At 34.3% G+C, this 15,382-nt stretch overlaps 1 protein-coding gene and 1 long non-coding RNA gene across 13 annotated transcripts in view; one reads left to right on the top strand and one right to left on the bottom strand.

Moving 5' to 3' along the window:
• The window catches only part of EYA4 (EYA transcriptional coactivator and phosphatase 4), a 289,717-nt gene that overhangs the window by 60,796 nt on the left and 213,539 nt on the right, over window positions 1-15,382 (bottom strand). For 3 of the 10 annotated variants that reach the window (XM_055114130.2, XM_057302596.2, XM_003827673.5), the window contains exons 5-10: window positions 12,724-12,816; window positions 8,192-8,258; window positions 6,893-7,035; window positions 6,607-6,750; window positions 4,511-4,590; window positions 641-806 (exon numbers count right to left, since the gene is read on the bottom strand). In XM_055114130.2, the coding sequence (XP_054970105.1) occupies window positions 641-806; window positions 4,511-4,590; window positions 6,607-6,750; window positions 6,893-7,035; window positions 8,192-8,258; window positions 12,724-12,816 (693 nt within the window). Of the gene's footprint in view, window positions 1-622; window positions 807-4,510; window positions 4,591-6,606; window positions 6,751-6,892; window positions 7,036-8,191; window positions 8,259-12,723; window positions 12,817-15,382 lie in introns of all 10 variants that reach the window. The other 7 variants (XM_055114133.2, XM_055114129.2, XM_034962875.3 and 4 more) reach the window with 3 other exon arrangements.
• The window catches only part of LOC129398051 (uncharacterized), a 152,522-nt gene that overhangs the window by 30,794 nt on the left and 106,346 nt on the right, over window positions 1-15,382 (top strand). For all 3 annotated transcript variants that reach the window (XR_008625781.2, XR_008625779.2, XR_008625780.2), the window contains one exon: window positions 12,665-12,838. This is a non-coding gene — a long non-coding RNA (uncharacterized LOC129398051). The remainder of the gene's footprint in view (window positions 1-12,664; window positions 12,839-15,382) is intronic.

Genomic DNA, 15,382 nt, shown 5'->3' with positions numbered 1-15,382 from the left:
TGTGATTTTAGAATCATCTCAATAATTTCTCCAAAAAGTCCTGGAACTTTTCTTAGGATTATACTGAGTCTCTGTTACATTTGCTTTTAACTTTAAATACTTCAGCTGTGTCAAATTATGTGTCGCAAATGCAATTCAAATACTACAAATTTCAGATAATGAAACACACAATGGATTTTAAATACACACTGATCACACAAAGATATTAAACTACCTATCACTGATTCTACAAATCCCAGGAATGTAGGAAATGTTCACTGGCTAGAGCTACTGACAACTTACAAAGGTGAAGGTCTTATGCAGTCTCTTTAGCACAAAAGAAATAATATCAGTCATAAGGAAGATAATATTACAACTTTGTTGCAAGTTCTTCACAAATGAATAATGAGTCTGGCAAAAGCTCCATATTCATATGTACACCATCATTTAGAGATTAAAATTGCCTATCTGTCCCATATCTAAAAGAAGGATCTCCTGAAATGCCAGAAGAGCCTCGTCTTACACAGTCATGCTAACACAGATTAAACATCAGCACAATTATCTGGGAGCTTTCCGCCATGTTTTTGGAATGTCTACTTTCTCCGTTTTATTAGATATTGCAAAACATATAAAAGTATTTCACCTGGGTGAAGATCTGTACCTGGTTGGTTAGTCAGTCCTGGGAGAGATTCCTGCAACTGATAAGTAGAGGTTGAAGAGGGTGTGCCATCGGCTGTGTTATTCGATGTCATATACGCTCCATACGTTGATGCTGAATAATACTGTGCATACTGGTTTTGGCCAAAGGCTGTATAGGATGGATAATCCTGAAACAATAATTGAGATGTGTGTGTTTGAAAGAGAAATTACTCTTTAATACTCTCCAAAGAAAACCAGTCATTATGGTAACTGAAAGATTAGTACTCAGCCCCATTTGTTTCTGAGTCCACAGCTTTGAGGTGATCCTAATGAGCAGAGACTACTTTGTGGGCATTTCTTACAAACATATAGTAGTGAAATACCCTATTGTTTTGGCAAACCAGGTCCAGTACACAAATTTTAATGTGATTAAAGTTAGCATATGCTTCACTTTGCTCCTGATAATTACTTATTCAAGGATTTACATCATCAGGACCTACGTGTTTGAAGAGGAAAGAAGGAGATGGAATCAGCTCATATTCACAAAATCCATTCTTACACATCTTCTAACATCACCAGCAAGGAGTTGGGGCTGCCCCTCCTAGACTCCACAGAGACCTCAGTCTGCATTTTTGTGATTTTTGTTCCTTTCTGGGTTACCACTGATAATTCTGTTTTCTTGGCAGGAGGTAAAAAGTAAATAAAAGAAGATGAATATTATTATTTTTTTTTTACCCAGCCTCTCACAAACTACATGCCACCTGAGGCCTTGATTTAAAGTCTTTAGTGAACTTTTCAATGATTTAGTTTCCCTCCTTTATTACAGAGAAAAATGAAAGCACTGAATCAACACCCCTAACCTGCTTTTTATTTAAAAATTTTAAGAACCTTAAAATGATTCAAAATCCTTTTACATAGTAGGATGATGAGTAAGGATTTGTTGTGATAATTGGTGTTTAAGATATCTAGCATGTGTCAGCCCAAAATGTTATCAGTGATGACAAATCCTTGGTCATCACTGATAACATTAAGATCCCCTGATGAAATGTGTTCCAAAGGAAACAAAGATCTACATTTGATGTGGTTTCCAAAAAATAAAAGAAATAATCTTTATAAGTAAATATGTATATCTTCATAAATGATTAAGTAATATGGCAGAAAACCAAAATTCTATTAGTCTGAAAATTTCAAGATCCAATGTTTCCCACTACTGTAACTTGTGAGCCAAGAACAAAAACCTCATCATATTTAAACAAAGTTCCTACCAATATCTCTCAGAGTAAAACAGTGGTAGCAAATGTTTACATAGTGCTTACTCTGTATCAAAGCACTGTTCTAAGGGCTCAGATATATTTACTCATTTAATCCTTATACTCTCTTATGTGGTCTTAATACTATATTCATTTTACTTTGAAGGGGACTAAGGCACAGAGTGGTTAAGTGATTTGCACAAAGTCACACAGCTAGTAAGTTTCAGAGCTAGAATTTAAACCCAGAGTGCCTAAGTCAAACATCTGTGCTGAAGCTCTCTGTTAGCCTACTAATTCCTGCAGAAGAGGATGAGGTTACATACTGGAAAGGTCCAGGCTATTCCCCACTGGGGAATATAATGTCTTTTCATATTCAAACATATCTCAAAGATCTCACTTTCTTTTCATTTCCACTGTCGCCCCCTTGTCCAAACTACCTTTTCTTCCTGTTGCAGGCAATGTATTCATTTTTAAATTTATCTCCTCGTTTCCATTTCTGACTTTCTCCAAAGACCTTGGTGGCAGAGTTATCTTCTCAAAACATAAATTAAATGATGTAATTTTCTTGCTCAAAATGCTATCATAGCCTCCCACTGGGCTTGGAATAGAATCCAAATTCCTTATTGTAAACCACCAGGCCTTACGTGAGCAGGCCCCCGCCTATCTCTGCAAATGTGCTTCCCCACTTCCCCCTCATGCACTAACTGAACTCCAGCCTTTTTTTTTTTTTTTAAGTTCAGTGACACACCAAGTTTTCCATCCACTGGGGATTTGGTACACTCTGCTTTCTTTGCCTGAAACACCACTGCCCTCCTTCTTCACCTAACTCTTAGAAGTCTTGGCCTAAATGTGGTTTCCATAGAGAAGCCTTATATAAAACCTCCCCTATTCAAAATTATATTCAGTTGATGTTTTAGCAGGCCCTGTTCTCTTTCTAATTCTGCATTTATTTGTGTGTTTACTGGTTTATTGTCTGTTTGTCCCAGTAGGCTGTAAGCTCTATGAGGCAGGAATCAGATCTGATCTACTCCAGCCCCACCTTCGTGTGCCCCAGTATACAGACCAATTCCTAACACTTTATGGGCACTCAATAGGTATGAGCCAAAACAACAAACTGGTGCTCAGGCCATGGTCCCAAATACAGATTACATTTTACACTGGGATCCACTATATTTAAATCTTCACAGAGAATCAGATCTGTTTTATGATTAACTCTTTTCAAATAAATGCTCTTTTCCTTTACAAATCTTTTCTTAATCCTTCCAAATAGAGGCAGAGCAGTTTTTCCTTTATAGTACAACTCTGCCTAGTGTATATTTCTGTTATTATATTCACTATATCCCATCCCACCCTCTGTCCATCTTATTTTCATATTTGTTTCTTTCGGAGGACTGAATCCTTCTAAAGAGCAGGGAACAATGAGTTACTCGTTTTGAATCTTCAATCCCTAGCCAAAAATCTAACATATAGCAAGTGCTCAATAAATGCCTGCTGGACCAATAAATAAATGCATAAAATCAAGTTACAAAAAAACCCTCAATTTTAAAAAATAAAATGTATACACTGGCTCTGATGTTTAGTGTTTTAAGACATCATTTTCCTAATGCTAAATTACACCGTTTAATCCTATCAAAAATATTATTATTCCACACAATTTTAATGATCAAAATTTCCTTTCTGCCTTTTGTGATATCAATAAAACTAAAATAAAGCAATTGATAAAATTCCTTCAGTAAATCTAATAAGCACTTGTACAGTAACTTACATTTTAGAATATATAAGTGTCTAGCAACTATACTAAAGTAAAATAGTGTATTGCCAGACCAGAAGTCAGCCACTCTTCAATCTCAACTACTTCGAACATGGCTGAAAATCAAAAAATAAGGACAAAAGATTTGGAAGTGTCAACATATATCACGAATTCATCTCACTCCGAGCTGATTTACTCATTCAGGGACATTCACTCTTGCTTCATGCATAATTCTAACATGCTAGATTTTAAAACTCACAAAAATATTAAGAAAACATAATTAGAAGGAGGACTAAAGACTACCAGAGGCAGGCACAGTGACAAAAGCAAAAAGTTGCAGCTGTCAGGAAAGTGGGAATCAAACATTTATTAAAAGTATTCATAAAACTAAAAAACAGAAAAATTATTTAAAAGCCAACAGTAGTCTTTGAGGCATTTTGTTTAGTAACAAAGGACACTTTCTAGGACTGAAAATGTTATATAGTCTGTAGCATAATCCTATGACTTATTTTAATCAATTAATATTGATTCAACCAATTAATATTCATTATAATAACTGCTTTATCAAGAAAAATAAAATTGTTCTTAGTATATTTTAAGATAGCAAAATATCCAATACATTTTGTAATTCCATGCCAAATGATTAAAACAACTACAGCATAAATGTTTAAAGCACAAACCTTTAGCAATCAAAAAATCTAAAGTAGCCAGAATAATGCATATTCCAAGAATTCTAGATAGCTAATTTTTTACTATCCTGAAATGCTATCATAATTTTTAAATAAAAAAGAAACCTTATTCTCGGAGAGTATGCACATATATGGCAACCTGAGAGTACTCTTCAAAAATCTGAAATACATATAAAAAGCATAAACACAAAAAGCTACTATACCTGTTGTGAACCACTGAAATTCGTTGAATTGGAAACTGAATTATTTGCATAAATAGTAGATGATGGTGCAAAACTAGAACCTAGAGGTAAAAAACAAATTGCATTTTAAAAGTATTCCTTGTAAAATGATAAAGATATTTCACTTTGCAGAATTCTGTGAGAGAAACACTTTGAAATTTGTCATGAAGACAGTGAAATTTGAAGTTGAGACATTTATACAGAAAATAGGCTTAGCTCTCTCCCTCTTGTAACAGCTGGTAAACCCTTTCCTATTGAATCTGTTGAGCTAAACAGAAGCACATGGGAACAGTCTTCATAAGGAGTGAGGCCAACATTCAAGGGTTAAGAGTCTAGAAGTGCAGGGGTATGCAAAGGATAAAATCTTACACAGACTAAGACTGCCTCCAGGAAACTACTGGAACTTTCAAATCATATCAACTGCATTTACATACAAAAAATCACTTGAGTTCAACATTTGTACAGGGCTTTTAGCATGGGAAATAAACATACAGAACCCCATTTAGCAACTCCTTGTACTTTTGTTCCCTTTGTCTTTTCTTTAGAACAAAAATAGCTGTGAATTAGGGTTCAGACTCAAGGGAGAACTGTTTATGGTAAACAAATCTAGGGTTTGAGGGCTTTCTAAAACTTTACTACAAGGTCTGAAATTTAATGATTTCTCAAATCAGGACAAAAACAAGTGAGCTGCCAATTATAGGTTTCCTAAAAAAAAAGTCCTTATGGAATGTGCTTGTCAAGAAGTAAAATGAAAGGCTATTGAGGTAGCTGATTACTTGTTTTATCAATGTGTTTTGACTAGCAATGTATTATGTAATCAGTGCCACTGACCTGACCTGGAATAACCAGTATGAAAGTATTCGTGAAAAAAAAAAAATACTGTCTGTCACATGGCTAACTGAAGCTGTATGAATTTTTGTGGCTATAGCATGCTTTCAAATATGTTTCAACCTACGTTCTAGGTAAAAAAGAGCACTGCTATTCCAGCTGAACATATCTAAGTAATTATTTCATTTGAATCAATTGACCAAAATGTCATACCAGTTGGTTCAAATATGTTAATATAGCCCCAAATTTGTGATTTGCAGTACAGACAAAATGACAGATAGTAACCAGCTTTTAAAGTTTTTACTATGTCACTAAAATTCTTTTGGCAACTATTGCATTAAGATAAAACACAGCTAGGCATGGTGGCTCACGCCTGTAATCCCAGTACTTTGGGAGGCCATGGCAGGCGGGTCACCTGAGATCAGGAGTTCGAGACCAGCCTGATCAACATGGTGAAACCCCGTCTCTACTAAAAATACAAAAATTAGCTGGGTGTGGTGGTGCACACCTGTAATCCCAGCTACTCAGGAGGCTGAGGCAGGAGAATCGCTTGAACCCAGGAGGTGGAGGTTGCAAGTTAGCCAAGATCATGCCATTGCACTCCAGCCTGGGCAACAGAGCGAGACTGCATCTCAGAAAAAAAAAAAAAAAAAAAAAAAAGATAAAACACAATTTTAATAGGAGTCTAAAATTTAAAAAAATTTAATGATCCTATATGCCTATATGGAGGATTAGAGAGTAAATATTATATAACAGTCCTATTAAGCAATATAGTATCAATAGGAGAGAGGAATTTTAGGAATGAACAAAAAATCCTCAACTGGTCAATAATATATGGAACTTAGAAAAGAGTTAATTCAAGTTTAAGTATAATCAAAACAGCATTACATACTTCAGGAAGAGTGAAAAGAAAATACTGGTTTGTGCTACAGATCTTTTAAATTGCTTAAGTAGACGCCAAATGTGTGGCTGACCTGGTGTCTGGCTTGGGAGTTGCTTTGCTTGGACTTGGTTTCCTGCTGATGTTACGCAGCTTAAACTTAAGTATTTAAGTTTGGTATAGGTCACGTTTCCTGACGTATACTCAACCATTTCGTCGTGTTTCTGTCTAGTTATCTTTCTTTAGAAATTGTGTGAGCTGTGATAAAGCTTAAAACTACCTTCATGATTGGATATTCCTAGTCTGAAGCCAATGAGTCTCACTCAAAGAATTAGTTCTCCCAAAACATGTTTCATGTGTAGCTACTTACCTGGCATTTGGTAAGAATAAGGTGTCTGGCCTGGCTGTGGGGTAGAGAACCCTGGGCTGTAACTGAGGCAGCCACTCTGTAATGGGGACTGAGTTTGGGAAAGTCCACTCTCTGTCTTGATGGCTGGCAACATCACACCCAAATCTGTTCAGAAATTGAATGTGTGAACCATTTAATTAGTAAGATGATTTTCCTTCTAAGTTGTAACCTACAATAGAATACAAAGCTACCAGCCAGCAGGATTACCTGCCTATAACCAAAGAAGAAAACAGAAGATGTGAAATACCGTAAGTGGGCAGGCTGTAGGGCTGTCCTGTCTGTGAGTAGGCTGTGTAGACGGCTGGCTGCTGCATCCCCGAATACTGAGTCTGGCCTGCATAGGCAGACATTGTTTGAGCTGCTGGTGTAGAAAGAATGTGTGGATAGGGCCTAAATATCAGAAAAATAGCATTACTGTGGCAACAAAGACTGTGTATTAATTTAGACAGCCTAGATTCAGTGAAACCCTATAATATCCAGGAAGTAATCCTCTTTATCCACAATATAATTTTAACAATATAGGAAAAAGCAACAGTCTGAATGTCAGGAGCTCAGGCTCTGCTACAAGCCAATCTAGTGACCATAGACAAATGATTTAAACTCCCTACGTCTATACCACACCTGTAAAAGTAGAAATTTGATTTAGATATTACACCTGTGTCTCTTCCAGGTCTACAATTCTTGCTCATATCTGAAATAGCACTCCAGTTAATATACAGATGAGGAAAATGGAGCACACACTAGCTAATTAATATGCTCATGAGCAAATTCACACTCACCATGAGTGACTTAATGCTATGCAAAGACTATGGAAGTCTATTTAAAAGCCCTACTAAGAATTCGCTCCCAAGAATTGGAAATTTAAAAAAAGAAAAAGAAAGGTAGGAAGCTTCCTTAAAAAAAAAAAAAAAAAAAAGGAACATCATTCCTTTCATCATGCCACATTTTACATCATGTTCCCCATTGGATATCCAACCTTCAGTCTATATATATGTAAAGGCAGACACTCTAGATGCTGCAGAAAATAACATACTATATTTAAATGTGTATGTATCAGCAATACAAAATCTTGGCACGTCTGGCTGATTCCAAACCAATTCAGATATACACCCAATATAGTTAAACTTAAGAAATATCTACCACTGTCCTCAATAAAGTGACTATATTAGTTATAAAAACAATAAGGCATATTCTTCAAAAATATGTTTATTAGAACTGGAAATCCAACAAAAGAATTTCAATGATGGAATTAATTATGAAGTGTTGACATTTAGATAAAATGTAATCTCTTTAGATTTTTTAACCAGCCAGCATTTTTGAATTTGAATTAAAATGCAATGTATTCTAATTTGAGCTTGATATTTTTCTCAAGGTATACATAAATATTCAAGGGAATCATCAAGATACATGTGGGTGTCTCCATTTCAAATTTGTACAGGATATTTATCTATATATGTAATCTATCCAAGTATTATCCAACCATCTATAATACATGTATAGACATAAATGTTTGCCAATTTAAAGCAAGAATCTACTGACCACTTACTTGGAAGGATACAGTTGTGGGGAATACTGATGTGCTGATCTGGGGCTGTAGCCACTACTTGTAATTACTGTAAGACACAAAAATACCAGTGCACCAAAGGTTGCTTCATAAATACATTTCACTAGAGTGTACATAACCAATTTGAAGAAATTACCATGTTAAATACATGTTTCCAGAAATTCATTTTCTAAAAGGAAACAGCTGCCTAAACACTTTCTCCTAATTAAACTGCTTTGAGTTTTGTGCAAAAAGCATGAAATAAACATTTGTCTCACAAATCATTCCCTCTATCATTCTTCCAGTTTCTCAAATCATTAGCATGCTCTTATATATTAATATGCTATGAATAAATATCTTTGATTATAGGGTAATTAAGCTTTCAAAATATAAAAGTAAATTTTTAAAATTTGCAAACTTTACATTTTAAAATACCAAATATGATGGCAATATATACATATTGCTCTTCCTCCATATCTGTTCTAATTCAAATACAATACAAAATAAGACTGTGATGTTCCAAACTTCATTTTCTAATGGTAAAATACTATTTTATTCTATTTCCTCTCATTTTACCCATCAGATGAACAATTAAAAAATGCAGTCTAAAATATTCCAGTAATAATTAAAGAAAGTGCAGGTGATTTCTTTAAAACATAATCACAAAATGCAGTAGCAATTATATTTACAAATATACTTTGAACTATTAGAGATAATACTTTTCTGAGAAGAACTTAAAGGTGAAAGTGAGGTCCTATTAACAGTTCATCCAAACATGGAGCCCCAAACTGGAATATATCCAATAGCTTGGAAGTTTCTCTTTCCTTTAACTATCTGCCTTGACTAAGACAGATGTTTTGCAAATATATGGACTCTAAAGTGTGAGCCAGTTCCCTTAGAGCCAATCCACACTGAGCGAGCACACAGAGTGTCTTTATTAGGCCATCTGCTGTTCATTCACTTTTCAAAAAGATTAAAGTAGTACACAATGCAGTGCTGGAATTAGTTTAGTCTAATCAATCATAGTTATACTTCAAAGTACTATGTCCTTTCTGAGTTGTTCATAATAATTCTGGAGCGAAACTTTTAGAATTGTAAAAGTGACAAATAGGTTTAGGTTGCTAACTATTTTATGAAACATGATATATTTCTATATATATCACAAGAACCCTTGTGATCTGCTTCACAAACATGCATCATTTAATGTGTTTAAAATGCTATTTTGCCTATAAGCTCTGAATATGGAAAGAATATTTTCATTTTCATAGCGATAATGAAGTAAGTATATTTTTAAGAATATTATCAGTCAATTTTGAAAATCATCAAATTTGACTAAAGGTGTTACTTCTAAATATTTTCAGCAACCAGAATTTAACTGAATTTGATACGTATCATTGAAAATAAATTGACCAATAAACTATTACTTTTCTACATATTTATCAAAACTTAAAGAACGTTTTAAATTTTCAAATCAACTTAATGAAAACAGACTCTTTGTTCTACTACACAATGGACATTAAATGTGCACTTCATAATAGTAGTGTTATTCCAAAGATATTCATTCTAATTTATCGATTAACAATACCAAATACTCTAACAGAAATATAGTTAAATGAGGCTTGATTAAATATTCTTTCATCTCTTCTTTACAGAATTTCTCCTTGGTACACTCAAGACTTGGGCTATACTCATCAGTTATTATCAATATTGTGAAATAGAAGGCTTTTCCAAAGAGACGCTGAATCATGAAGATAAATATTCATTATAGTAACCTTTTATAAATAAGACATAGACCAAAATTACACATTTCAGAAAAAACTCATATACATGAACTCAATTCTGAATATATAGGATGTTTCTTCTAATGATAAATCTAAACATCATTAGAATAATGTACTCACAACACTATAAAGCCTCAACTAACCTTTACAATTTTCTATTAACGTCTATATGTTCATTTTCTAAATAGAACAGAAAATCTTTGGCTCAGAAAACTACGATGTTCACGTAGGAAAGTTTATGCTTCTTTACTAAAATATATACATTTTGTTCTAATTCAGAAATTTGCAGATAACTGAAAAGAACAACAAAATTGGATTAAAGTGAGTGGAAATTTTGCAGATCAAAGTAAAGACTGCTCCCACAAAGGGAAGCCTCATTTCCAGAATGATTTCTGGAATATCTTGTACAAACTTGAAAGAATTTCGTTTTATTCCCCACTGTCATCTGATTAATCATAAACATTACCCAAAACACTCATTACATTCCATCATTTCTGCATACAACAGTAAGCAAAACTGCTTGTTTTCAAAATGCCCTGAAAATTAATTTAAATACATGTTTAATATCTATTGTCAGTTTCTCTGATAGTGTCAAAGCAATTTTAAGGTTTCATTCTCATTATCGTGCCATCTTAGATTGGTGACTCTCAATGGGATGAGAAGTGGGTGGGGGTGAGAATTTTGCCTGCCAGGGGACACTTAAACAGTCTGGATACAGTTTTGGTTGTCTTTAGTAAGACATCTTTGGTTGCTTCTTTAGTAAAGAAGCATCTGGGGAAGTGCTGCTGGCATTCTGGGATAGATGCAGCCAAACATCTTACAGTGCAGAGGATAGCTTTCCCACACTAAAGAATTAGCCCAAGTCTTTAACAGTGCTGATGTTGATAATCCCTGCCCTGGATCACTGCTGTGGAATAAAACTTTCCACAGTGTTGGAAATGTTCTGTATCTGAGCTGTCCAATATGGTAGCTGCTAACCACATGCAGCTGTTAAACACTTGAAATGTGTTTAAACTTGAAAATTCAGTTAAATTTTGGTTGCTGAAAATATTGAGAACTTAACGCCTCTAGTCGTACTTGATGATTTTCAAAATCAATTAATAAAAATATACTTACTGCAATATTGCTGTGAAAATGAAAATAAAAAACAAAATTTTAGATTTTATCAAATTTTAATAACCACATATGACTGGTGGCTACCTTACTGGACAGCACGTCCCTAGATACTTCTTTAAAAATTTGGGAAAATATCTACAAAGACAATATGAGTGAATTTCAGACAGGATGATTGTTCATGCCTATTTCTTTTTCCATCTATTTTCTGATGGGGCATTACAGAAAGGACCCAGGGACTGATCATAAGGACATGGTTTTAGATTCGTTTATACCACTGACCAGCTGTGAGGCCTTGACTGTATGGCCTTAACCACTTTTAACTTTTCTTGTCTACAAAACGGATCAGAGAGCTCTGAAATTCCTTCTGGAGCTAACACTTTATAGTTTTGTCATTCAGCTTTCAATTAACTTGTAGTATACTACTGAAGTAGGTCAGCAATAAGTTAATAACTCCATTCCTTTCCTTAACAATTTGTTCATATAGATTTATTTTGCAGAAAGTTTACAAAAGCTATGGTAAGTGTGCAATACAGAATACTGAACTGGTAACTATCTCCTGAGAGGCAGGTAAACTGCCAGAAAAGATGTGGATTAGTACATATGAGTCTCTGTGCAAAGTTTATGTACTATTATTTCTTTCTTGGAGTACTAATATTTCTGTAAATATATGGCAACTGCTTCTAATCGGTGTGAACTAGTGAAATTAAATCATCTGTAAAAATCAAATATATGCTATAATGACATAATACTGTAAGACATATCTCAACTATTTTTACACAAAACATACTGAGAAAAAAATCCTTATAACATGAGCAGATGGATAAATGTAAAATGTATTAAAGTAGAATAACAGAACCGAGATTCAATTACCACAAATACTTTCCTAGGTTTAATGTTCTTCTTTCTGATGTACCCAATCCTCCTCAGGTTAGAAAAATCCTTTCACCAGATAAAAAGCCGAAGAAATATTGTAACTTAAAAAAATTTAATTAAGTCTACTTAATTCATGCCCTTTGTGCCCAGCTGGGAGTTATCAGGTATTTATATTTTAAAGGGATTGATGTTTAAAGACATGCTATTGTTCTCTTTGAAGCACTCGAGCGCTCTCAGAGGCTGGGTTCTAATGCAACCAGCATGTGCTCTCCTGCAGCCCATTAACCTTTAATACTTGTCACTCAGCTGCTTACACAGGAGGAGTTTTTTAAACCCAGAGAGGAAACAAGGTTATTTAGAAGGAATCAAATGGATAGTTTTACATCTCGAATGTTAAACAGAAGGCAGTTTTTATGTAATTCAAATGGGTAAGTTGAAGAAGCAAGGTCAGCTACTACAACTTAATTATTAAATTAATTAAACATCGTATAACATAATTTTGAAGGAAGTTAAGTTTACTTATCCATAATAAGAAAGTCATGGGACTTTTGCTGTCAACTAAAATATCAAGCAAAATTATTCTAAATATAATTTATAACAATGCATACTGCTATGACTATTAGTTCTCAAAAAATAAGAATTTGTTTCTAACTTTATAAGGATCAAAGTTCTAAGAGCTTGGATGCTTATGTTGCTTATTCCCAAGGAGGAGGATGTGGATGCACCCCCATGTGTACGTAAGGACACACGAGCTAAAGGCTTTACCTGACCCAGTAAAAGTGTCAAGCGCTCCATCTCCAGTCGTGGTTGTGGTTTCACTGCTGTTCAAGGGCTCTGTTTTGACTGCAAGAAGAGACACTACGTAGAAGAATAAGTACATGTGAGTTTTACTTCTAAATTTATGTCAAAGACTCTGTCCATTCTACTAGTGATATTTCTAGCTACCATGGGCATGCAAGAGAAAACCTGAGAAGTTGATGAAGAGAGTTTGTTAGTTTAGCTTCTAAACGGGCATGCATTTAGAGGATTTAATCTAAAACCCTCTGGCCAAGCTAGTTCTCTCAAATCCAGCTTTTAAAGGCAGTCAGCCTTAAAAAGTGAAACAGCAGTACACATATTTGTATTTTTAATTCACCTAAACACACTCTCATATAGTCAATAGGAAAGAAGGAATCATCATCAGTCTTCAGCACATTTAATTAAAATTATACCAAAGAAATTCACTAGCTTATATTTTATTTTTCCCAGGAAGATATTTTTAAAGTTTGCATAATAATACAATGGAGACATATAAAACTATAGAAACCATGGGCTCATTCACACGATGAATGAAAAATGAAGCACTCAATGAAGCTCTAAAAAAGACTCATGAGCTATAAGGTGTTGGGCTTCATACTTTAATGGCATAACAATTTTTAATATGTTTAGAGATAAGCGTAGAAAAAGAGATGACTTCTACAACAGCAAGTACACCTTTTGAAAACTCATTTTAATATGTTATTTCTACGTGGTAATGGTGTATTTTGGCAAAATCTTTGCTTGGTAACAAAGTGGCCTAGTACACATTATTATCATTATTAGATGCAACAAGGGTGATGGGGGGTGAGAATAAAGTTTTACCCATTTGGTCACACCATATTTTCCCTTTGTTGGCAAGGCTTTACTGTATATATCATAGCAGCAAGGAAATAAACTAAGCTATTTTCTACTTAACACCTCTTATGTTTCCTGGTCATAAGTGAAATGAACGATACAGTTAAATAACTTAGAAGCAAGCAGAAAATTATAAAGAAGAAAGCTGAAGACTAGCCAAAGGGCAAAAAAGAACAGTCAGTCATAGGGTACCCACCAATCACACAAGTCAGTAATGTTATTCTGTTAGAAAAGAAATTAATTGATAGAAAACCATGCGGTAATGATTATGCTCTTTTCCACATGAACAGAATTAACCAGACCTTCAGTGAGCTCTGTGTTAATTTAGTATCCATTATTTATTAATGACATGATCAGCTGGAAGATTCAGAGGAGAAAGGTAAATGTTGGAAACAGAAAGTAAAGAAACTTGGATTACTTTTCTTAGCAAAAAAGCAAACTCAAGTTTGACTTATCTTTCAAGAGCAACAATGATCTGAAGAGTAGTCTAATTATTTATATAATGATAAATAATGAATTGGTGGTTATTACTTTTCAGTAGTAATTTGCACAGTAATCCCTATTATGGTTATAGCTTATCAATAACTAAACCTATCATTATAAAATCATTTTATCACCTTTATATTTACTACTATAAAACTAATACTTATTGAGAGCTTGCTACGTGCTAGATGATGTACATTTAGCTAATCCTTAAAACAACTCTAATTAATACAAATCACTATACCCATTTTATAGACAAGGAAACTGAAGTTCAGGGGGGCTGAAAAGCCTGCATAAGTTCCAATGCAGGAGACGGTAGAGCTAAGATTTGAACTCAGGTTTTTAGCTCTAGTATGCAGGATCTTTCCACCATATCAGGCTGCCTTCAGGTACGAAAATAGCTTATGCTCATGACAGTGCCTCTTCTCAAAGGCCCAAAGCATGATGAGAATGCAGTTATCTCCTAGATAGAATAATTAAAAATACTTCATTGAAAATAAAAACTGCAAAATACTGGAATAGGATACTAAGGCATGTTTCCCATTTCTTCCTCATGGGATATTTTAAAAGACATCAAGAAGTAGCAAATTTGAAATTAGGTAACAGTAACAGCACACCCTTAAAATGAACTTGATACATTCCAGGCACTTCTCTTGTCCTTTACACCTACTGATTTACTCCTCTCAACAGTCAGTAGATAATATCATCATCTTTATTTTTCAGATAAGGAAACTGAGGCACAAAAAGGTTAAATAACGTCCCCAGTCACAAAGCTTGTAAGAGCTAGAATTTGAGACCAAGTGGTGTGTGTTCAGAATCCAAACTCTTAAACCATACTGCCTCTCAGGCAGCACTAGCTAATCAAGAATTCCTTTTGTCTGTATGAAGATAATGCAGAGTATAATCTAGATGGGTATCAAGGCTACTCCATCTCACGCAATGTTTACAATTGACTTCTAACATTTATGACAAAAAGTCATGGCCCAAAGCCTTCAGCAAAACTAAGAAACAGTTTATCAGAGCTTCTGACTTCTACTTGCAGCTAAATTCCTATTTATGCATATCTATATCTACGAACAATATTTGCAAAAGTAGCTTTATTATACTAATTGTAATATAGATTTTACTTGCGAATGGAGATGGCAGAATGTGAGCTGTGTCTAACGAAACTGGTCTAGAAGCCAGACACGAAGAGATTAGTTTTGTTACTTTGAATTTCAACTTTGAGACCCAATTTCAAAAGCTTAGTATTGATTTTGATTATAATCTCTTCAATTTGAAAGTTTGG

Source organism: Pan paniscus, chromosome 5, assembly GCF_029289425.2.
Source record: "Pan paniscus chromosome 5, NHGRI_mPanPan1-v2.0_pri, whole genome shotgun sequence".
NCBI classification, from domain to species: Eukaryota; Metazoa; Chordata; class Mammalia; order Primates; family Hominidae; genus Pan; species Pan paniscus.
The sequence above is the reverse complement of the archived record's forward strand: the minus strand, read 5'-3'. Positions and strand labels throughout refer to the sequence as shown.